This window comes from Penicillium soppii (assembly GCF_028829465.1).
Source record: "Penicillium soppii strain IBT 18220 chromosome Unknown utg000005l, whole genome shotgun sequence".
NCBI lineage: Eukaryota > Fungi > Ascomycota > Eurotiomycetes > Eurotiales > Aspergillaceae > Penicillium > Penicillium soppii.
Window position 1 is genome coordinate 4,718,514 of NW_026643235.1, and position 20,088 is coordinate 4,738,601.

At 48.4% G+C, this 20,088-nt stretch overlaps 7 protein-coding genes across 7 annotated transcripts; 3 read left to right on the plus strand and 4 right to left on the minus strand.

The window, feature by feature from the left end:
• Positions 1-2,172: 2,172 nt before the first annotated feature.
• N7529_007223 (uncharacterized protein) lies at positions 2,173-2,418 on the minus strand (the record flags this gene model as incomplete). Its single annotated transcript, XM_057242750.1, has 1 exon — positions 2,173-2,418. The coding sequence occupies one exon, from the start codon at positions 2,416-2,418 to the stop codon at positions 2,173-2,175; it is 246 nt and encodes an 81-aa protein (XP_057098109.1).
• A 393-nt stretch (positions 2,419-2,811) lies between these two features.
• Positions 2,812-3,648, plus strand: N7529_007224 (basic helix-loop-helix domain-containing protein; the record flags this gene model as incomplete). Its single annotated transcript, XM_057242751.1, has 2 exons — positions 2,812-3,340; positions 3,395-3,648. 2 exons carry the CDS (start codon positions 2,812-2,814, stop codon positions 3,646-3,648), a joined length of 783 nt encoding a protein of 260 aa, XP_057098110.1.
• An 809-nt stretch (positions 3,649-4,457) lies between these two features.
• N7529_007225 (Proteinase inhibitor propeptide) lies at positions 4,458-4,850 on the plus strand (the record flags this gene model as incomplete). The annotated part of the gene is made up of 4 exons (XM_057242752.1): positions 4,458-4,472; positions 4,533-4,573; positions 4,628-4,696; positions 4,757-4,850. 4 exons carry the CDS (start codon positions 4,458-4,460, stop codon positions 4,848-4,850), a joined length of 219 nt encoding a protein of 72 aa, XP_057098111.1.
• A 635-nt stretch (positions 4,851-5,485) lies between these two features.
• Positions 5,486-6,716, minus strand: N7529_007226 (putative extracellular cellulase CelA/allergen Asp F7-like; the record flags this gene model as incomplete). Its single annotated transcript, XM_057242753.1, has 2 exons — positions 5,486-5,896; positions 5,946-6,716. The coding sequence occupies 2 exons, from the start codon at positions 6,714-6,716 to the stop codon at positions 5,486-5,488; spliced, it is 1,182 nt and encodes a 393-aa protein (XP_057098112.1).
• A 576-nt stretch (positions 6,717-7,292) lies between these two features.
• N7529_007227 (exocyst subunit SEC8) lies at positions 7,293-11,062 on the minus strand (the record flags this gene model as incomplete). The annotated part of the gene is made up of 5 exons (XM_057242754.1): positions 7,293-9,113; positions 9,170-9,280; positions 9,344-10,329; positions 10,383-10,556; positions 10,618-11,062. 5 exons carry the CDS (start codon positions 11,060-11,062, stop codon positions 7,293-7,295), a joined length of 3,537 nt encoding a protein of 1,178 aa, XP_057098113.1.
• A 530-nt stretch (positions 11,063-11,592) lies between these two features.
• On the minus strand, positions 11,593-14,030 carry ampp (aminopeptidase P; the record flags this gene model as incomplete). Its single annotated transcript, XM_057242755.1, has 10 exons — positions 11,593-11,840; positions 11,897-11,941; positions 11,992-12,076; positions 12,127-12,958; positions 13,014-13,059; positions 13,112-13,333; positions 13,391-13,452; positions 13,509-13,674; positions 13,734-13,793; positions 13,850-14,030. The coding sequence occupies 10 exons, from the start codon at positions 14,028-14,030 to the stop codon at positions 11,593-11,595; spliced, it is 1,947 nt and encodes a 648-aa protein (XP_057098114.1).
• Positions 14,031-14,859: 829 nt separating this feature from the next.
• On the plus strand, positions 14,860-18,139 carry N7529_007229 (putative importin 13; the record flags this gene model as incomplete). Its single annotated transcript, XM_057242756.1, has 4 exons — positions 14,860-14,922; positions 14,974-15,167; positions 15,242-15,743; positions 15,815-18,139. The coding sequence occupies 4 exons, from the start codon at positions 14,860-14,862 to the stop codon at positions 18,137-18,139; spliced, it is 3,084 nt and encodes a 1,027-aa protein (XP_057098115.1).
• Positions 18,140-20,088: the final 1,949 nt, after the last annotated feature.

Here is a 20,088-nt window from a genome sequence, read left to right on the forward strand (position 1 = left end):
TTCGCTTGGAAGTCAAGCATCTTCGGATGATATCAGTAAGGTTCTGCCCTTTTTTGTGATGATTTCTTGGTGATTTTACGACTTAATCGACTATAGCTCTCGTTGGACGTCATATTTCCTGCTGGTTCATTGTAAAATTAAACCATACCTTGATCTACTATGCTCATATTCTCCAAGCGGGGACACGGGTTTTAATGACGGCCAGAAGCCTTGGTTTTAACGATAGGGTAGAGTATGAAAATCTCATTTTGCGCGTGGAATCATAGTTGGATTAAGAGCTATATTATTAGACCGAATGATTAGGCGAGTCGTGGACCAACCGCTGGATGACGATGTACACTTTGCTGTAGACGAACGAGGCGTCAGCCTCGAACGGTTGCCTGCACAGCAGGCTACCTTCCCAGACTACTCAAACTACCAATAGTCATTCCAAGTGCTCGGCCTAATAAACTATAATATCCTACAGCTTATATTGCTATTTGCCCCCTAATCAATCCTACATGTTATCTGTATCAACGCGGAGGGAATATGACATGCATCCGAACAATTCTGCTTCATATGCCGCACAAAACGTTCTTTAATGTGCAATATGCTGTTAATTTGAGATATGGTTTGAAGTTGCTGCCTATTGGAGGGATTTTGCGGCATTTACGCTAGAAGGTATGTGATCTCATTGTAAAAATAAATCGGTCGGCTATGAAATGTGTAACGGATTTAGAGTCTTTTCACAGCGATTTATCCGGGGTTTTAATCTGTACCCATGTTCTCCTAACTCAGGCTCTTGGCATTTTAACAAGAGTTAGTCTCGTGCAATAAGTCCCAATCACAATCTGAATGGCCTCTTTGGGGCTCCTCCTCTCTCCCTCGGGCTGTTGAAAGATCTTTAGCGGGCTTCAAATTCTGAGTTTCGAATTCAGGAATTTTCCAAGAAGTGTCACAGGACTGATAAATCTCAACCCAAGATAGTCAGGAGAGGTGAAGATAGGGGATGGAGAATAGGTGTATACCATCCGGTATTATGGCGATCCTCTCTGCGAGTACGCAAGATTAGAAACTCAGTCGCCACAGACGTATCATGTGCAGATGATCCATGTGACAGGGGAGTCAACTTTGATAACAGAAAGACGAAGATCCTCGAGATCGTCACAATCTTCAGAGCAAAAAAGCTCACAAATACTTATTTCTTTCATCCAAGTAGAAATCAAGGGGTCTCATGATCCGATCTTCACATCAACAGGCGGATACAGTACTAGTAAGGACTAGATTTCCGATGCAACCTTGATATAATGGTGGAAGGATGTGAGGAATCCTAAAGACATTCTGAAACATGTGATTCTCTCCCCACCCTAGATCAGAAGTAGATAGGAGTCAAGGAGGTAAGCTTGTTAATTGTGAAAAGAACCGCAATATCACAATCTGGACCAGCACAGGCCCTACATAATGCACAACTTTGTTCCTAATTGCTACCACTGTGCTGGGTTATATTCGTCGTGATTCTTCCCCTCAAGGGTATTCCCATACACTAGTGGATATAGGACGATCACTTGCAGGGAACTAGGACGGGGGTACTCCGGATCAACTGAAAGATCAGTAAGTATTGTCTAGACTCCGCCCATGTACTAAACCATATAGACATTAGTGAATCTGTTTTGCATTCCCGACGGTCCGACCCCCCTCGCAGTGAATGAACAAGAGCCATGATTGGTTTGATCCAAGACCTTTCACGTGATTGAAGAGCCCCTCTCCGGAGGACAGTAACGAATCAAAAGACTTGGATCGGGGTGTGCAGCGGAGGGGCACGGGACGGCTGCACATGACTTGCGATGAAAGATGGAAGCGCGAAATGATTCACGCATTTTAGTTGGTTATCTTCAGATCTTCTGCTGATGCATTCTTCTTTGGTTTTGTTTTGGAATTGGAACAGTTGCCGGGTCTGGATGCTGAGTAAGCGCTTATCCAATGCGGTCAGGTGACTTTTTGCACCTTTGGCTGTTGTGATCCACCGAACCCCACGCAACTCCTCATCTACTCGCCTCGCCACGTGAGCAGTCCGTCTCGACTTGTCCACGATTCTCATATTCCAACGAATCACCCCTTTTTTTTATGTAAATTTGCCGTGATACGGTGGATTTTCAAATCGTTTGCATAACTCGCTATCCATTCTATCAATTTTCAAACTTTTCCATTTTCGCGAGTCAATTTCGAGATTCGGGTTTCGCAGACAACGTGACTTGCGTCTTGTTGAGCAGGTGACTTCCTGTCAGGTGATAGAGAGATCATCCCAAGGTACGGCTCCATCAAACCACCCCATCTCCATTCATATCCCCTGTCACCGCACGTCGCGTCGAGATACTCATCGCGAGTGGTGACCTTCGTGACGATGCCCCCCTTGTGTGACCACCGCTGCCTCCAAGCCATCATGACGCGTTTTTGAGGTGTTCAACCCCGCGAATGCGACATGTTGCGCTATTTGCGAGCGCAGATAGTATCACTGCCCTGTAGACCTTCTCCCACTGCATCGCCCGATCGCGAGGAGACTTCACCGGCGATGACCGGATCTGATGTGACTGGTCTTCGCCGAGATGCCTTACAAGCGCGTCGGGTCCACGCGTCTGTTTACTTCTCGCGGGGTGTCCACTGATCTACCCGAGGATGACTTGATCTGTCAAGAGTCGAATTATCTCATGCTGCACTGGCATTCCTTTTTCACTCCATTCTCTTATTCTCCGAGACTTGTTTCACTTGCCGCCGGCCTTTGTCAAATTCATGACTAACCACCACAGATAGGACAATCGCCTTCTGGGCTCAGCAATGTCTGATCCCACAATGAATAGCCCCGACGATGGTTCGCACAAGCGCAAGAGAACTGGCTCAGAGGATCTAGGTTCCGATCCCCAGCGCCTCAATCGCTCTTCTCACGGCAGTAACGGCAGCATGGGAGATAATCAGCACAACTTTGGCCACAGCCTCAGCCAATATGACCACGGGCTTCCCACTGCCTCTGAATTGAACATTGATCAACAGATTCTTCAGCATGTTGGCCCGCAGAATGGCCTCTCTGATGATAATGCTCTGACCGCCAATGCCAAAGCCGCCCTGGCAGCTCATGCCCCTCAGCACAAATACCCCCCTCCTCCCGATGCTGGTTTCGATGCAAACAACCTCACCCAAGGTCTTTCCTTCGGTGACGAGATCAACCAGTCTCCCATGGGTGGTGGTCACAACCACAACTCCACTGCCGCTGCCGTTTACGCCGCGCGCGAGGCCCAGAGCATGAACCAGAAACCTACCGTCGGTTCTCCTGAATGGCACCAGATCCGCAAGAACAACCACAAAGAAGGTAAGATTTCATTCAGTTTAGGCTCGACACTTTTCTTACTGACCATTTCACCAGTCGAGCGCCGCCGCCGTGAAGCCATCAACGAGGGTATCAATCAGATCGCCCGCCTCGTGCCAAACTGCGATAAAAACAAGGGTGCGATACTCCAACGGGCCATCGAATACATTCATCAGCTACAGGAAGAGAAAAAGCATATTGAGGAGCAGTTCGAAAAACACAGTCTTACCGCCACCCATGCGATCACCGAGATCAGTGGCTCAAACCAAAAGCTGAAGGGGAGGTCGCTCGCCGCAACGGCATTGCCATGAAGTGGTTGCAGCGTTGCCGGGATGCGGGCTTAGAGTATGATGATTACGAAGAGTCCAAGGACCTAGAGTCACTGGAGATGGAATAGGGTGTTATGCCCTTGTTCTGCACGTGCTACGACCCTTGCGTTTCTGGAGGTTAAGACTTGAACATACCCTCATTCTTTTTTTTCTTTTCAAATTTGTTCTGCACTTCACGCATCTTTCCCTTTTCTATCATGTTTCTTGACTCTTGGTGTGGCCTATCATTATCCCTTGATTTTGAGATGTGATGTGCTCGCACTCAATCTCGGTAGTCGATGGTTTCTCCACGCTACCCTTGCGATCTTGCGCGCAGACTTTGTTGTTTTCTTTTACCCCAATGACTATTCTCTGCTCACAGATTTGCGTTTTTTTTGTACGCTATTCGTGCCTTCTTTTTTTTGTTTTCAAGTTTCATCTTTAATGGATGGGTCGGCGAATCTACGGATGGGATGGGTTTTGCCTTGAAATGGAGCTGCGGTTTAATACAAATTTCGATTCAATGCATTATTGTGATCTGTGACCTGACGTAGATGTGGCTTAGGTACATATATATATAGAGTAGAATGATGCGATTAGATTTGATACGCACTAATCTAAGTCCGTCCTAGGTACTATTCTTTGATTGGATGGCTTTATTGGAAGTTCCAAGGTCTCAAAAGGTCGTGCGGAGATCAACAATGCGTGATCGGGGCTTATATTACTACCCCTCCTATGATGTAAAGTCCCCTCCCCCGACTATATCTATCTCTACTCCCGCTCCATTTCCCCTCAAATAATCACAACCCACCATGCCTTCTTATATAGTGAGCATCTCACCAAGAACCTTACAGCCTTAAAACCCCGCAATTTGCTAATGCCAATAGATCACACTCAAACAAGACACTTCCGCTGACGAGGTTGAGGCGTAGGTACACCCCCCAAGTTAAGATCTACCTTTCTAATTCACATTCTTCTATAGCGTCAAGAATGAAGTCAAGAAACAAGGCGGCACGATCGATCATGAGTATTCTCTGATCAAGGGTTTTTCGTAAGTCTTTCGGTATAGTCTGTTGCTCCCTAGACTTGACTAATACCGAAACATCTATAGTGTTACCTTTCCAGAGAGTGCAGTTCACACTCTCGAAAATCACGAGCACGTCGAGACTATCGAGGCTGATAGTGAGGTCAGGACACAGGATTGATACGGCTGTGCATCCATACAATTATTGCGTAAATCGGATATCCATCGCGATACTCCAGTTTGGTTGAATATAAGTTTTTTTTGGAACTTCTGCGAGAAAAACGTACAATATTGTCCTCGATCCACGGTAATCAGGGCTTTTGAATCCTTTAACATAGGGAAATAGTCTGTCCCTCTATCATGTCATCTCCCCTCTAGAACTTCCTCGGTGGTCTATGCTACCCCCTGCTCTTCATTTACCCTTCATAAGTCCACAAATCAAACGTCGGTAGTACATCATTCCCGTGAGGTGACTCATATCCTATAAATTACGCAACATGTTAGTACCAGCAGGTCATTATCACGAAAAGACGCGTTTGAGGGAGCCGTCAAAGGGACTATACACAATGCGCTGTATTACAACGCTTTCTACCTACACCATGGGTCCGATGTAGAGAGTCCACCATAGAATAAACATAGGAATAGCTCATATTTTGGGGGTTTAATGAAGTCGAAGTAAATAAACGTTGTTATAGAATAAAGTACAAGCTTCCGCTGTCTTCCAGCCAAAAAACTCTTGCAAAATAATCAACAGCCAACTAGCTAGCCCAAATTGATACAGCAGAAGATAATATGCAGCAAACCTGTGACTCAAGCTCACAGGTTAGACGAAGCGGTGACTTCAACACCAGAGGAAACCTGAACATCTTTGACAACAACTGTAGTCCCACTTGATCCAGTGACCCGCACATCAACAGTATCGGTACCGAACCCAGAAGAGTTCTCGAAGAAGTTGTACGTAGCACGGGTGGTGGCCTGCCACGAGCTACCCCCATCAGTGCTAACCTCCAACTTAGTAACAGCATCGTTGGCATTGACAACCTGCATGGAGAACCAGTACGCAGAAGTACCCTCCTTATTCTTAAGCTTCAGTGGGCCGTCAAGGTCACATGAAACGTAAGACCAGTCAATGTTAATAATGCCGGCAGAGACATCCGAGAGTTCGGCGAAGGCATTCTGGAAGAGATCGAGGTGGTTGCTCTCGCATTCGGGGCATTGGTCGACGATCTGGTATTGTTAGTGTGGTTCCGGTATGATGAGTATATTTGCGACTTACCATTGCTTTAACGGAGTTACCATTCGGCCCGGTGACGGAAACACAGCGCCCACAGTTTGCGGAGTCGTCCCAGCGTTCGAGGGACAACGCCGTGCCAAATAGTGTGCTTGGTAGACTGTATCCGGAGAACGAGCAGGTCCCGCCTGATACATTGCCACCGTAGAAGGTGGCTTTGCCGGAATTTCCTCCGGTGGATGAGCTTGTGGTTGCGACAGCTTTCACAGCGGCAGCGGCAGTGGTTGCAGCAGCTTTAGTGGTGGTGGTTTGTTTGGGGAGGGCTTGAATAACAGGGGCAGTGGTGGTCTCGGCAGTAGTCTCGGGAGCATCTTGAGTGGTAGAGGTCTGCTCGACGATAGGCTGAATGAGAGGGGCGGTGGTGGTCTCGACTGCAGCGACATTCTCAAGCGACGAAGTGGGAAGGAGAGCAACGGCCTCGGTGGAAGAGATCTCCGCCAAAGATGAGGAAGATGCAGAAGACGGGACTTGTTCAACCACGGAGGGAGTCTGAGACGCCACGACAACGGGGGTAGAAGACGGAGTCACGGTGGGTTCTGTGGATGTTTCAGCCACGGTGACCGGGGTAGGCGACGGAATCACGGTAGGATCAACGGGAGTCGCGGTTGTAGAAGGTTCCAAGTAAATGGTCTTATAGTATACGCTCGCGGTGTAGCCCTTTGGGCAGGTATCATCTCCGCGGGGGCCCAAAGGACCAGCGGAAACAGTAGCTGCGCTTAGAAGGGCGGCGACGGACGCCAGACAAAGGTACTTCATTGTCACAGAAGTTATGTTCAAAAATGAATGTGTGTGTCCTAGGACGATATATCGAAGATTTGAAGTATAGAAGATACGAACGAGTTGACTCGAATGATCGGACGTGCTGCTGCACTTAAAGAATGGACGTCTGGATCAGGGATTCCAGATACGAAATGAATACTGTTCCAGACAGAAAGAAAAGAATGGGTGAGAAAAGATGGAATGAAGATAATGGGAAAGTCGGGCGCTTATAGATCATAAATCACAAGTCTAGGCGCCGTTAATTAACGTGCATGAGTACCTAGTTTGAACTATCGAATTAATTAATTTACACCAACAATCGGAGATGAAACATGAAACATAACGTGGATCAGCAACCAGTATCGAGGCTCGGGAGTAACCGAAAAGGGCGTATGGCCCATTGTGTTAGACCGGGTTAGGGCTAGTGGATATTGTTTAAATTAAAGAGGAAATGACAGTGAGTCAAGGTGGAATGAGATTTCCTTTTAGCCTATTAGATGATTTTTAAGCCAGGGTTCAAAAGAAAACTAAGGATTCGCATGTTATTCCGATTACTTAGGGTTCAATATACCCCTACCGTGCATCCCACATAATCTCATTCAGCCTCAGCAACGCATCCGCACTGGCTTTCTTCGCCGACATAAAATCTTCCCGACTCTCTGTTCCGCGCGGGCCGCGAAGAATCTCAGAGAAGCAAAGGTCAACGAGAACACGCAGCTCGTCGTAGGTGAACGGTTCGCCATTTCCAGCAGCCAAGGCCTTGGCACCTTGTGATGCGAACGCCTCTTTCTCATCCTTTGAATAATCCAGGGACTTTTCAGCGCCTTCAAGGAACCAGTCTAGAAACTTCGCGCTGCGTGGTAGGGCGACAACCTCCTCAGACGCCTGTGCGTGTAGATCTGTTGCCGAAGTCGGCGCATCACCAGCTGGGTCGATGATGATGTTTTTCAGGTTTTGCTGGAGAACAAGTACATCGAGTTGTAGACGTAGGGCTCCGTTCTCGTTCATCGCTCCGATATACCGGGTACTTGCGACGAAGACGCGGTCGATAAATCGGGCCAGGCCTGATGTAATGAACCAGCGTTCAGCAGAACCCAGGTACGTAGAGATATTGGTATCGAATGCGATGAGATCATTATTTAGCGCGAGAATTGTGGGAGATGCAGCTGTTGGTTGGTTCATGATTATGTGCCACCAATTTTCTGTTGTATTTGGGGAAGGAGTTGCAGGCTCGGAGTTTCGCAATGTGGGTGGATTAGGTCCAGACATAGTTCTTGTCAACATGTGGATGATACCACACCGGATGTCCACATGCATTGTCAGAAGGGCGGTTGTACCAAGGCCGCGCAATGACTGAAGGGTTCCATCAAAAGCAACGGCGGTTTCGCGGTTAAGCGGCAAATGAACCGGGTTGTTGATGCTATCGCGCTTGGGCTTCGTAGATCCGAACAAAGTCCATCTGCGAGAGGGCCTGCCAGTCGCAGTCAGACTTGACGACTCGGCGTCCGCAGTATGCTCAACCACCTGGCGGATTTTTGCTAGGTGACTTCCAAGCCACTGCATGCTGTTGTACAAGAGAGAGAGCGAGACGACTGTCTTAGGATCCGAGATGATATCGTATGGTTCCAAGGGCACCTCGTTTGTTCGCTTGAGCAGGAGGTCGATTTCCGTATCGATCAAGGTTTGCTTTTTGCTCCCGGCGCCTTTCCAAAGTTCATCGACTGTATCATGGATATCGCCCGACTCGGCAAATAATGCTGCAGGCTTCAATCGGACCTCACCACCATGGTTGCGGGCAGACACTTTAGTGACCATTGCTTTGTACCATCCACAACACTTATCATAGTAGGTCACGATCTGATCAATGAGTAATTGTGTGAACGCTTGATCATGTGGAATACTCGAAAGCATCTTGCTGAATTCGCGAACAATGGACATAAACTTGACCGTGCCCTTGAAGATCGGCCTAGGAGAGACCTTCGACCAATGAGGATCCTCCATGAACGCATCAGCAGCAATGAAGCTGAGAGTACACAGATCTGTCACAGTCTCATCCAACTGCGGCAGGAAGACATTGACCATGAAGTCATCCAAAAAGGAGGTTAAGGTACCCAAGGAGATCTCCGAATCAACTGGAACGATATCCTTAAGACGCTGGATGAAAGATAAAGAGGGAGGAAGAAGAATTCCCATGTTGAATACACTTGGCTCGAGCAAGATCTTGTGCCCAGTCCCTGAATTGCCTTTGTTGGACTGTGCAGTATCATTTGTCGCAGCTTTGGACCTCGACTTGGAGACAAGCCCTGGCACCGAGGACTTGAGAATCTCATCGAGCTCGTCTTGCTCCGCTTTCATCTCCGAGTTGTGCTCAATATCAGACAGCTTGAACAGTTTCTATGAAGATGGTCAGCTCTCAAATCCAGACTGTGGTCACTTGGGATTTTACTGACCTTGTTCTTATCACGGGTGCTGGAGTATACATGATGCCGAGAGTCGACTTCTTCTGCTCTCGATGAAGAATCCCCGTCGGTCGCAAGGTAGTCATGCATGAGTGATCGGATCTAGCGAAGGAGGAGGTCAGTAAGAACATTCAGTGATGTCAGATCAAGTTTTGATTGTCTCACCTCACTCTGCAGAAGCTTCCACAGCTCTTTAAATCCGCCAGAAAGTGTCTCACTTTTAATAAGCCCTTCGCGCTCAACGATTGCCGCAACGACATCATGAAGAATGCGGTGGCCTTCCGCAATCGCCTCAAACTTAGCATACAGTGCCCATAAAAACTCAGAAAGAACATGTCCTCGTTTCTCAATGATTTCGGTGGGAAGGCTGGACTGTTTGTAGTTGTCCTGGGCTGAGAAACTTTTAGTGGGTGCCGGATAGCGGGCATCAACCTCTGCATTGGTCTTGTCCACCACAGCAAATAGTTCGACCGGGAGGCGCTGTTCAATTCTATGCACCGCAACATCCAGATGCCCCATCTTGTTCAGGGCCTCGATTAACAGCTGTATGTAAGAGAAAGTATCGGCCTCAGGGTTTCGAGAAGCATCCTCGACCATTGGCGTCAACGGGTCAAATTTAGCCAGAAAACTATAAACCGGTCGTTCCCAAGATCGATTACCAGACCAACTAGACGTAGTCGATTCGCCATCGGAGGTCGGGGTTTTCCACCGATCTGAACAATAGGGTGATTTGAGGTATAAGTGATCATGCAGCTCTTCGATCAAGATATCCGTAAGGGATGTTTCTTGATTGATGAAATAAGCTCGAATATCGGACAAAGCGCCAATTCCTTCCAATTCCGAGCGCCGCAGGACTCGGAGACCAGTGTGGAGGACATCCACCGCTGCAATGAAGCGCTTGTCTGAGATCTGCGATTCGAGTTTCTCGGGAAGAGATTGAATCTCTTCGATTTGAGTGAACAACTGAACAATATCGTCGTAATTCTGAGAAGATGTTGCCAATCCTTTCAGTTCAGGCTTCGTGGATATTAATCCGGATTTAGCTTGATCCAATGCATGTCTCAAGCTGCGCACTCGACTTTGCGAGGAAGAAATGTTGGACTGGATTTTGTGGTAAGTTCCGATGGAACTGTTGAATCCCTGATGGTGTTCTATGACACGAAGCATCAGTATCGACTTTTTCCGGGCCGTAAAGAGTACCTACCATTCACGATGGCCTTCAGCGTCTTTTGGATGTCATTGTACATGTGCATGAAGTCCTCTTCTCGGTCCGCCTTGCCCAATGTACTCGTATCCATCAGACTCAGAGCAACGTGTACTGGAACACACTCGGCATCTGTCATAAAGTCCCAATCGCGTTGGATCGATTGCAGGATCGCTACAAACATCCCATTTATTAGCCATTGAACATCGATAAGTATCCAGGAAGGAACACAGACTTTCAATGGCCTGAGCCTCCCCGGAAGTATTGCTCCTCTTGACCACCGGGAAAGCATTCCTCTCCTGGTCCCTACGGTCCGCATGGTGTCTCTGATCCCTCGGCCGCTCATCCAGGTTTTTCGTATCATGTTCCCGAGGTCTCGACCGAGACCGCGAGCTAGCCTGCGAAGGCTGCTGCCGATCGCGATCGTGATTTGGCTCATCGCGCCGACGCTCGGGGGACCGGGATTGACTCGGAGACAGAGCAGGTGGCTGGGACGAGTCTTCATAAAAGCCACCGTATCCGCCAGGGCGGCGATCCGATCGACCTCCGCTTGATGCTCCGGCAATTCGGCCACTGTATCCGCTCACCCCGAGACTGCTGCTGCTTTGTGCGTCATTTGCGTCGTACCGGCCGGGGCCGGAGTAGCCGTACCCATGTCCATATCCGTTTTGGCCACTCATCCCAGTGGATGTTCTCTATTCACGGGTGTTCGGGTTCGGGCTGGGTGCTGGTGGGCTGCGACAAGGGGCGAGCGTGGGGTCGCGGTTGGTGTGAAGGGGGGGTTTCAGATCCTGTGGCTTGCGCGCGACAATGAGCCAGGGCCTTTTAGCATTATTGGCTGGGTATTTTAGTGTACCGGGGCAATTTGGCGATGACTGCACGTATGATGGTGTTGGAATGGACAAGGGCGGAGTGTCGGGCTCCACTGGAGCTTCCCGCATTCCACTGGCCAGTTGTCTTTTATACTAAGTGTACATGAAGCTCGATCAATCTACACCTTGTGCAGGTACAATTAACTAATCACCAGGATATTTTGTGTTGACCTTGGGCAGCTCGTTGGCATTTTTGTTCGTAGAGGGGGTTTTCGGAATTTAGAATTATGTAGCCAACACTAGCATGCAAAATATATTCTGTACCACCACACAATGCAGTTCGATCTCATCGGGATCACTGCCACTCACTCAATCATTACATTTATACTGCCGTTGACTTATTTGGAGATGGGCCGAGTCTCACGCTCGAGCCACGACCGAGTTAGATCGTCATTTTGGAAGTAGTGTTCTGTCTTGGCCCAGATCTCAGCGTGGTAGTCGTTTACCCACTTGAGCTCAGCGTCGCTCAGTAGCGAAGGTTCGATTAGGTTACGACCGATAGGAGTCATGGTAACGTGTTCAAAGCCAAGCCATTGCTTATCGCCAAATTTGTGGGGAGTATCAACTTCGCGGCACATGACAATGTCTGCAGACAGCAGTGTTAGTTTTCCTTCAATCGCATTGAGGTTTGATACAACTTACTCTCGATTCGAATGCCAAATTTGCCATCCTCGTAGTATCCAGGTTCTATGGAATGTAAGCTTCAAGTTGCAGGTATCATACAAAGAAAGACGAACCATCTGAGATAACATTTCCGGCCGCGATGGGCACTTCGGTGTACTGAACCCGAGTTCCAATACCAATAGGGCCCTCGTGGACGTTCTAAATGGCTATTAGCAATGTGGCTAGCGCATAATTGAAGATTCTTTTACCAAATAGGAGCCAACTCCGTGGCCTGTTCCGTGGAGGAAGTCCAAGCCTTCTTTCCACAAGTGCTGGCGCGCCAATACATCAATGGCGAAGCCACTGGTGCCCTTGGGGAACACCGCCATGTCAATTCCAATGGTTCCCTTCAAGACCAAGGTAAAAGCACGCTTCTCAAACTCGGTGGGGGTACCGAAGTGGAACGTTCTCGTGGTGTCAGTAGTCCCGTCATAGTATTGACAACCAGAATCACAAAGGTAGATGGCATTAGGGTCAATGATAGAACAACTTCCCTTCTCGGGCTTGTAGTGAATAACAGCACCATTAGGTCCAGTCGAAGAGATAGTGTCGAAAGAAAGACCAGCAAAAAGTTCGTGCTTAGAGCGAATTTGCTCAAGCTTGTCAGCGCCGTCGACTTCATCCAGGACAGTCTTCTTGTTGACGAGTTCGTTTTCAAGCCAAGCAAAGTACTCGGTCAAGGCAGCACCGTCACGAATATGGCAAGCCCGCATGCCCTCGAGTTCGGTCTCGTTCTTGATGGCCTTGGAGTCTGCGACGGGGCTGCGGGTTTCTTCGACTTGCCCTTCGCCGCCTAGGCTGATGCTAAGAGCCCAAGATGCTTTGTTTGAGAGCAAGAACTTGGCGGCATTTTCACCCGCAGCTTGGCTTCGGGTAGCGAGAGCTTTGGCGTCGGCAAAAATGGAGTCGTATGGCTTGACGATAACATCTTGTCCGAGATGGGCCTTGACTTCTGGGGTCAACTTGTCATCCTCGACATAGATCTCAGCCGTGGTGGGTGTAATGACGACATATGAGAAAAACACAGGGTTGTACGGGATACTAATTGGGGTCAGTCAATTAACAATGAACCTTCTCGTGGCATGTTTATTCTTACTCGGTTCCTCTCAGGTTGAACAGCCAGGCGATTTCATCGAGCATGGCTATGATCCGTTAGTCAATCTGCGGGTGAGGATGTGATCGAGGTGGTCATACAGATAATGAATCCTGCCTTCTTCCTTGACTCAAGATCCTTACGCAGCTCGGATACTTTCTCCTGGAAAGTCTTTCCGGCATACTTCTCCGGGTGCACTCGGACCTTCTCACTGGGACGCGCGGGGCGCTCCTCACCCCAAACCAAATCGATTAGGTTTTCTTGGAGTCCAACAAGAGTTGAGCCTTTTTTCTTGAGAGTCTCTGCCAATTTCCGCGCGCCAGCTAATTTATATTAGTTTCACTATCCACATCGACGTATTCGCAGACAGCGATACTTACCCGCAGTGATCAGAGAAGGATCGACACCAACAGCCTTTCCTCCCTGGGCCTCCTCGGTCGTCCTGTTGTACCATTTAGTTTCCAGCCTATATCGCCCATAGTTGTTGTCTGCTCATACCATTCCTGCCATGTGGGCACACCCTCGACTCCGCCTTTTAGGAGCTGCCAGTTGTTATCCAGTTGCTTTGCGGCTTGGTTGAAGTATCGACCATCGGTGGAGAGGGCGGCCTTGCTCAGAGAAATAATCGCGGTACCAGCAGAGCCAGAGAATCCCGAAATGAATTCTACGCGGGGTATTAGCTGTGAGCGCGGGCCGACGAATGGAAGGGGGACGATTGCGGACCTCGGCGGGCGTCACATGGCGCAATGTACTCGGACTGGTGACTGTCTTCTGAAGGAACAACTGTATGAAGCAGTAAGCATAGGCTTAATAAACACGAAGCATAGATGATATCATACTGTATACGTCCACCTTGTGCTGCTGCATTAATTGCCTCAGCCTCGAAAGGCGTTCGGTGGTATCGACGGTGCCCATATCGACTGAATAGCGCGGACCGAAGGCAGAAAAGAATCTTGGGCGGGATACAGGCCTTGGCGATCGAAGAAATGTGCACAGACGAATTGAACGGGAGAAGAGCATGAAGTGTCTGTTTCCTTGACGTTCCAAGGTTGTAGGAAGCAAATCACGAGATAAGTACCTGATAACGCGTTAGTTCCGCAGTGTCGTGTGGCCTTCTTAGTGGGCGATCTCCGTCCTCATACGGCTACACACGGCCCACCTTGTGTTTGCATGCATTGGACAATGACTTTTACTAAAGTTGACAATGATATTACTATTCCAATTTGATTTCTACAAGGACACAACATAAATTCTGAGTACATATATTACACATGTGTGTGTATATAACCAAGTATTTACTTACCAATAAGTGTATAGGAATATATATATCAATGTGTGTGACCCTTCTATGTAGCTTTGTGGGCACCTATGAGGTAACTTAACAACGTGCACCTAGAACCCTGGATACATTGAGATCTGAACCTTCTAGCTAGGTGAAAGATTGACGGAAACGAAAAGATTTGTTTGCTATAACTAGCGAACACCGAATGAACTTGATTATACAGGTGCAAAGGGATATCGGAAGGGCAATTGCATGAGCAAACATCAATTTTGAGAATCTTAGATCGAAAGCTTATGCAGTTGTTCCGGTCTTGTTTCATATTATGCAGTCTGCCTTTAAAGACTCCAATCCAGTTGTATCAACAGACGCATGAATCTCGTATAGTTCGAAAATGTGAGATCAAACCGGGGAGCTAAGACATGAACCCCGCAATCACCGCCTGATAGACCGCCTTTATGCTCATTGGTTGATAAAAGCAAACATCCGGTTCTGCCTGTCTTTGTTCCCCCCGTGCTTTCTATATGTACTTTACTTCTCTTTTTCATATCTCTCACGCAGAAAGACAACATGGCAACGTGGATGTCTAACGAGGGTCTTGGAGCCAGAGAGTCAATCTCAGAAGCTCATATGGTATCAACCGTATCCACCCTTTCAACATATAACTTACTAACAAAGGATCAGCTAGTGACCGAGCTCTACAACCCAGCAAACCAGCGAGACCCCGCCAAGATTAATGAGATTCAGGCACGCCTTCAGCAACTTCAGAAAACTGAACATGCCTGGGTGATTGCCGATTCCCTTCTGCAAAGTGAACACTCGGCCCAGAATCGTTTCATGGGAGCTCTCACCTTTACAGTAAAGATCAATGTCTCATGGTAGGGCCAATCCCTCCGAACTTGCCCCTTCGATACCATCTTTGTCCAAATAACCAGTCGCTTATACAAAACAGGAACGGACTCGACGAAAGCAGCGCGACGGAAATCATGCAGCACCTGATCAATCGGTTCGTTCATATGGTCAACAAGGACGAACAAGGAATGGTTGTGCGGAAGCTTGCCTCAAGCTTAGTGGCGATTTTCAGACACCCTGTCACGCCCTGGAAACAAGCTGTGTGGCAGTTGGCTGCAAGCCTCGTGCATGGTGGGTACGTATCCGAAGAATTGGCCAGAGGCGTGGATTTCCAGGAACGTATACTGCCGGAGCTGAACCAAAATGGATCGGCTGCACTTCTGTTCTTTTCAATTGCACTTGCTGAAGAGGCACTTCGGTTGGATTCCGAGCCTCAGGAAGGGGCTGCAGACACCTCCGCTCTCCAGCGAGCTTTGTTGAACATCAAGGATGGGCTGCTTCTAGTCCAATTCGTTCTTAATGGCATGATGCAGCATGCGCAAACAGCTGGAGATGATGCGGTTGATGTGGCACTGGGTGCCGAAGCTATGAGCTCATGGAAGGTCAGTCATCAAATAAACATACTGGGTTTGGCACTGTTGAGAACATATTTACTGATAGATATTATTGCTAGACGTGGCTGGGTGTTCATGGAAATCGCCAGCGCTCTACTGCTGAAGATGTCAACGTATTGGCTGTCGTATGCGGGAAGACTGTCATCGGGACACTGCGGGTACCTAGCTTGAGTGAGACGGCAGCTTCCACTTTGACTCAAGCCTTTGAAAGCCGCCGCTGGGCCTTTGATGATGACTCGCTACATCTCATCGCTGGAATTCTCGCTGATTCAATCGTAACAGCGCATATTGTAGCAGTGAGCAATGGCGACGAAGGTGTTGAGAGTATGTCTTTCGTCGACCTTCTAATAGCCTATGTCTCACATCTGCACTTGGATGTGTTCAGCGACCCCATGTCGCCACAAAATGAAGCAATTCTTCTCCTTGTTCACAGGATATTCAAGACCCCGGGCTATGCATCTATTGACGATCTCGGGACCCCACGCGTCTTGGAGTTTTGGAACGATATCGCCGAGAGCCTTCCCGACCAACTTGAGCCCGATAGCCCAAGATATGGATTGATCAAATCCCATTTGGCTGAGGTGGTCATGAGTGTCTCCAACAAACTTTTATACCCCACAGCCGAGGATTTGGAGGATTGGAGTGACGAAGAGCGCAGTGAGTTCGGCGCTTTCCGCCACGAGGCCTGTGATTACTTGCTTTCAGCATACCCAATCATGGGCGTCGAGCTGGTGACCGTCTTCCAGAGAAGCGCAACGTCCCACCTTCAAGGTGAGGATTGGCGCAATTTCGAGACTGCCATGTTTTGTATAGCCCAGCTTTCGGAAGCTGTGGACGAGAATGGTCATGCAGACCAGTGTCTGGATGCCATATTTGGCAGCGATGCTTTTTCCAGGCTTTGTGCCGGTGGTGAGACTGGAATACCACTCAAAGCTCGTCAGACTTTGGTTGATTCATTTGGAAAGTATGAATCATACTTTGAGCGCCACAGTTCACTACTACCAGGTGTTCTCAACATTCTCTTTGAATCTCTCAACTTTGAACTTTGCGCTCAGGCAGCTTCTAGGTCCATCCTGACTCTCTCAAAATCCTGCGCTCGCGTCTTGACCTCGGATCTGCCCGCATTCTTAGACCAACTAGATCAATTTAGAAGCAAACCAACAGCCACTGCCTCTACAATGCCCAAGGTGCTGGAAGGTATTGCGACCATCATACAGAACCTGCATGCCGACGTGGAAAAAGTCCAAACACTTGAGAGAATTCTCGGCTTTTTTGTCCAGGAAGCTAATACAGCACGCGAGGAAGTTACTGGTCCTGCTCATGAACATGGTCGTCTACGCGCACACCTTGTCTTGAGCTGCATTGCCAGTATCGGAAAAGGCCTTCGCTCGGAAACCGAAACCGTCAACATCGACGATGTGCAAGATGAGAGTCCCTATCCTCCATCATTCTGGAATTCAGGGCCAGGCGCCGAATCTCAGCGTTTGATCATGGAAACGATGAGGCTTCTCATCGTCGAGTTCCCCGTGGACAACGGCATCATCGAAGCAGCTTGTGATATCTTGAAGGCTGGTTATACAGAGCGGGCAGGCCTCTTTGTATTCCCACCCTCGATGACAGTAGACTTTATCAAGAGCTTCCCCCTCGGTATCTCAGGCACAGATGTCATCATGGCGACTGCATCGTCATTCTTGGCATCTCACTCTTCCCACGCGATGAATATCCGCAATGAAGCCGAGGCACTGATTGAACACGTCGCTCGACTGTTTTCTTCAATGCTCCAGAACCCAGACATGTACGACCCCGAGACTGCCAATGCCGGCATTGACTTCTTAGCCCGTCTCTTGCCGAACTACTACCCTATCCTATTGACTCCCATGAAGTCCGACCAGAGTACCGAGTCCCCTCTCGTCGTGCTTCTCCACTTCACACTTCACGCATTAACACGTCCCGAGCCACTTCCATTGCGATCTGCATCCGCATTCTGGGTCGCATTGATCGATCTCCGCGGCACATCCCCCGAAGCAATGAACATCATCGACTCAGTCCATCAAGAATTCGTTCCCCGGCTATGCTACACAATCATCCAACAGATAGCAGGCCAATGTGCAAGATCAGACCTCGTCTCTTTGAGCGATGCCCTACGCCGTACCATTTTTAAGAAAATGGGACTAGCACGGCCGGCCCTAAAAGCCGCGCTTGAGACCTTGAATGCCCAGATCACAGATCCAAATGGTCAGCGAGTGCCGCTTCTATCAGCACAGGATAAATCCCGGTTCTTAGAGTCCCTTGTTATTGCTCGAGGTGCGCAGAAGCCGTCCTTAGACCTTGTTAGAGCCTTCTGGCTAAAGTGTCGCGGGATGAACTTCGATTATGCACAGTGATTAAACTTGCTATATGATGTGATGATTGGAGTTGATTGGTTCTGCAACTTCGGTTCGTTCATTTTTAGATATCCATTTGCATGAGATGCGCGGTTCGGCTTGATTTGATACATTGACATTTATATTTACGAGATTATTTTATATTTGTTGAAAGCATACACTTGCTTTTTTGGTTCAAATACTATGCGCACTCCCGATCTCTTTTTGTACCGTATAATACCGGACCATTGCATTACGATGAAGCTGTGTTTATTGTCTGGATAGCGAACTAGTACTCCGTACTCCATACCCTAGTGCTCAGGGTCCGGCCATTGGAATCCCTCTATTGATGTCATCCCCTTGAAAAGGCACCCACACCTTGAAAATGGACCCTTTGTCTCTATCCATTGGCATTGTAGGCATCCTACCTTTGATTACTAGCGCTATACTTACCTCCAAATAGTACGTACAAGATGTGAGGTCGGCGAGAAAGTCAATTGCGGACTTAATATTCGAGCTCAAAACGCTGCACTCCAGTGTGAGTGACCTGCGCGACCTCCTGAATGGCGATATTAAACGATAGTGCTGTGCAATTCCACGAAAGTTCGGTTCTCTTGACTTGCTCCGCTGCGTGCGAGGCAAAGCTGCAATCGCTTTGTAAGAGGCTGAATCAAGAAGGCAACGAGAAAAGAAGCCGCTTACTGTGGCCTTTCACCGAAAAGGAGCACCAAAAGACAATACAGGATATAGGAATTTTTACCAACTGGATGCAATTTGCTTCGTCGGTCGATGGCTGCCGGCTTCTATCGCAGACATCGAACGATGTTATGAAGTTGATAAGGCAGCAACTAGAACAGATCAATACAATCCAGGCGCTCGAGTCGGAAACTCCTTCAAATTTTGAAATTGGTTCAACAACAAAAGCACGCAATCCAGATCAATACTGAACAGAAGACTAGAAGGAGTATTCTGAACTATATATCAACCGTAAAGCACTATCAGTAACACCAGCTGATCCAAGCGTCCAGGCTTCTTGACTCTAGCTCTAGCGAGACTTCACCTGTCGCTTACTTCTACTTTGATCACCAGGATCAGTCTACTCAAAGTACGTCAGCGGTTCTATATTGCATTCTAAGACAACTCCTCGAGAAGCTACCGGCAATTCCGAGTCCGGTGGTCGAACTATATAACAAGAGCGGTCACCAGGGCCCAATGCCTCTCCACGAGAGCAAAGACTCCTCACTGGTCTTGTTTCGAGCCTTAAATGTGCTTGTGTAGTGTTTGATGGACTTGATGGATCTGAACATAGGAAGTCATTTATTCAAAGCATTCAGAATGTTGTTCAAAGCCGCCAAATCCGTTTGCTTGTCACGAGTCGGCCTCATATCCGAGACCTAATAGATTTGTTTCAGCAGCATCCGAGCCTAAAGATCGAGGCCCACGAGGAAGATCTCAAGACGTACCTCTACCAAGGGCTCGAGCAAGGAGAAATACATTACATCGCGGATCAAGGCTTTTTGGACAGACTGGTTCAGAAGCTGACAGAGGGGGCTGATGGAATGTAGGTCTCTCCCCCCACCAATCCACCGTACTTTTCCGTCAGCCTCGACATTACGTAGATTCCCTGACAAGAACATACTGGGTTTCTTCTTCCGGTTCTACGCCTCCGCACCATTCTCAAAGAGCCCACTCTCGGCGACATGGAAGATAGAATAGCAGACATGTCTCAGAGTTTCAGCGATGCATTTGCAGATACCATCTCCCACATTCAACGGCTTCCCAGGAGCTGCAGCCGGCTCGGTATGGATGCTCTCATGTGGCTTGCTCACACAACCCAGGCAATGACAGAATCAAAGCTCAGCGATACCTTGAGTATTCACAGTGAGCGGGCTGAGGTCAATGCCAAGTATCGCCCAGCTTCAAAGACCATCATCGCTTGCAACAATAGACGTGGAGGGTCATGTACGGCT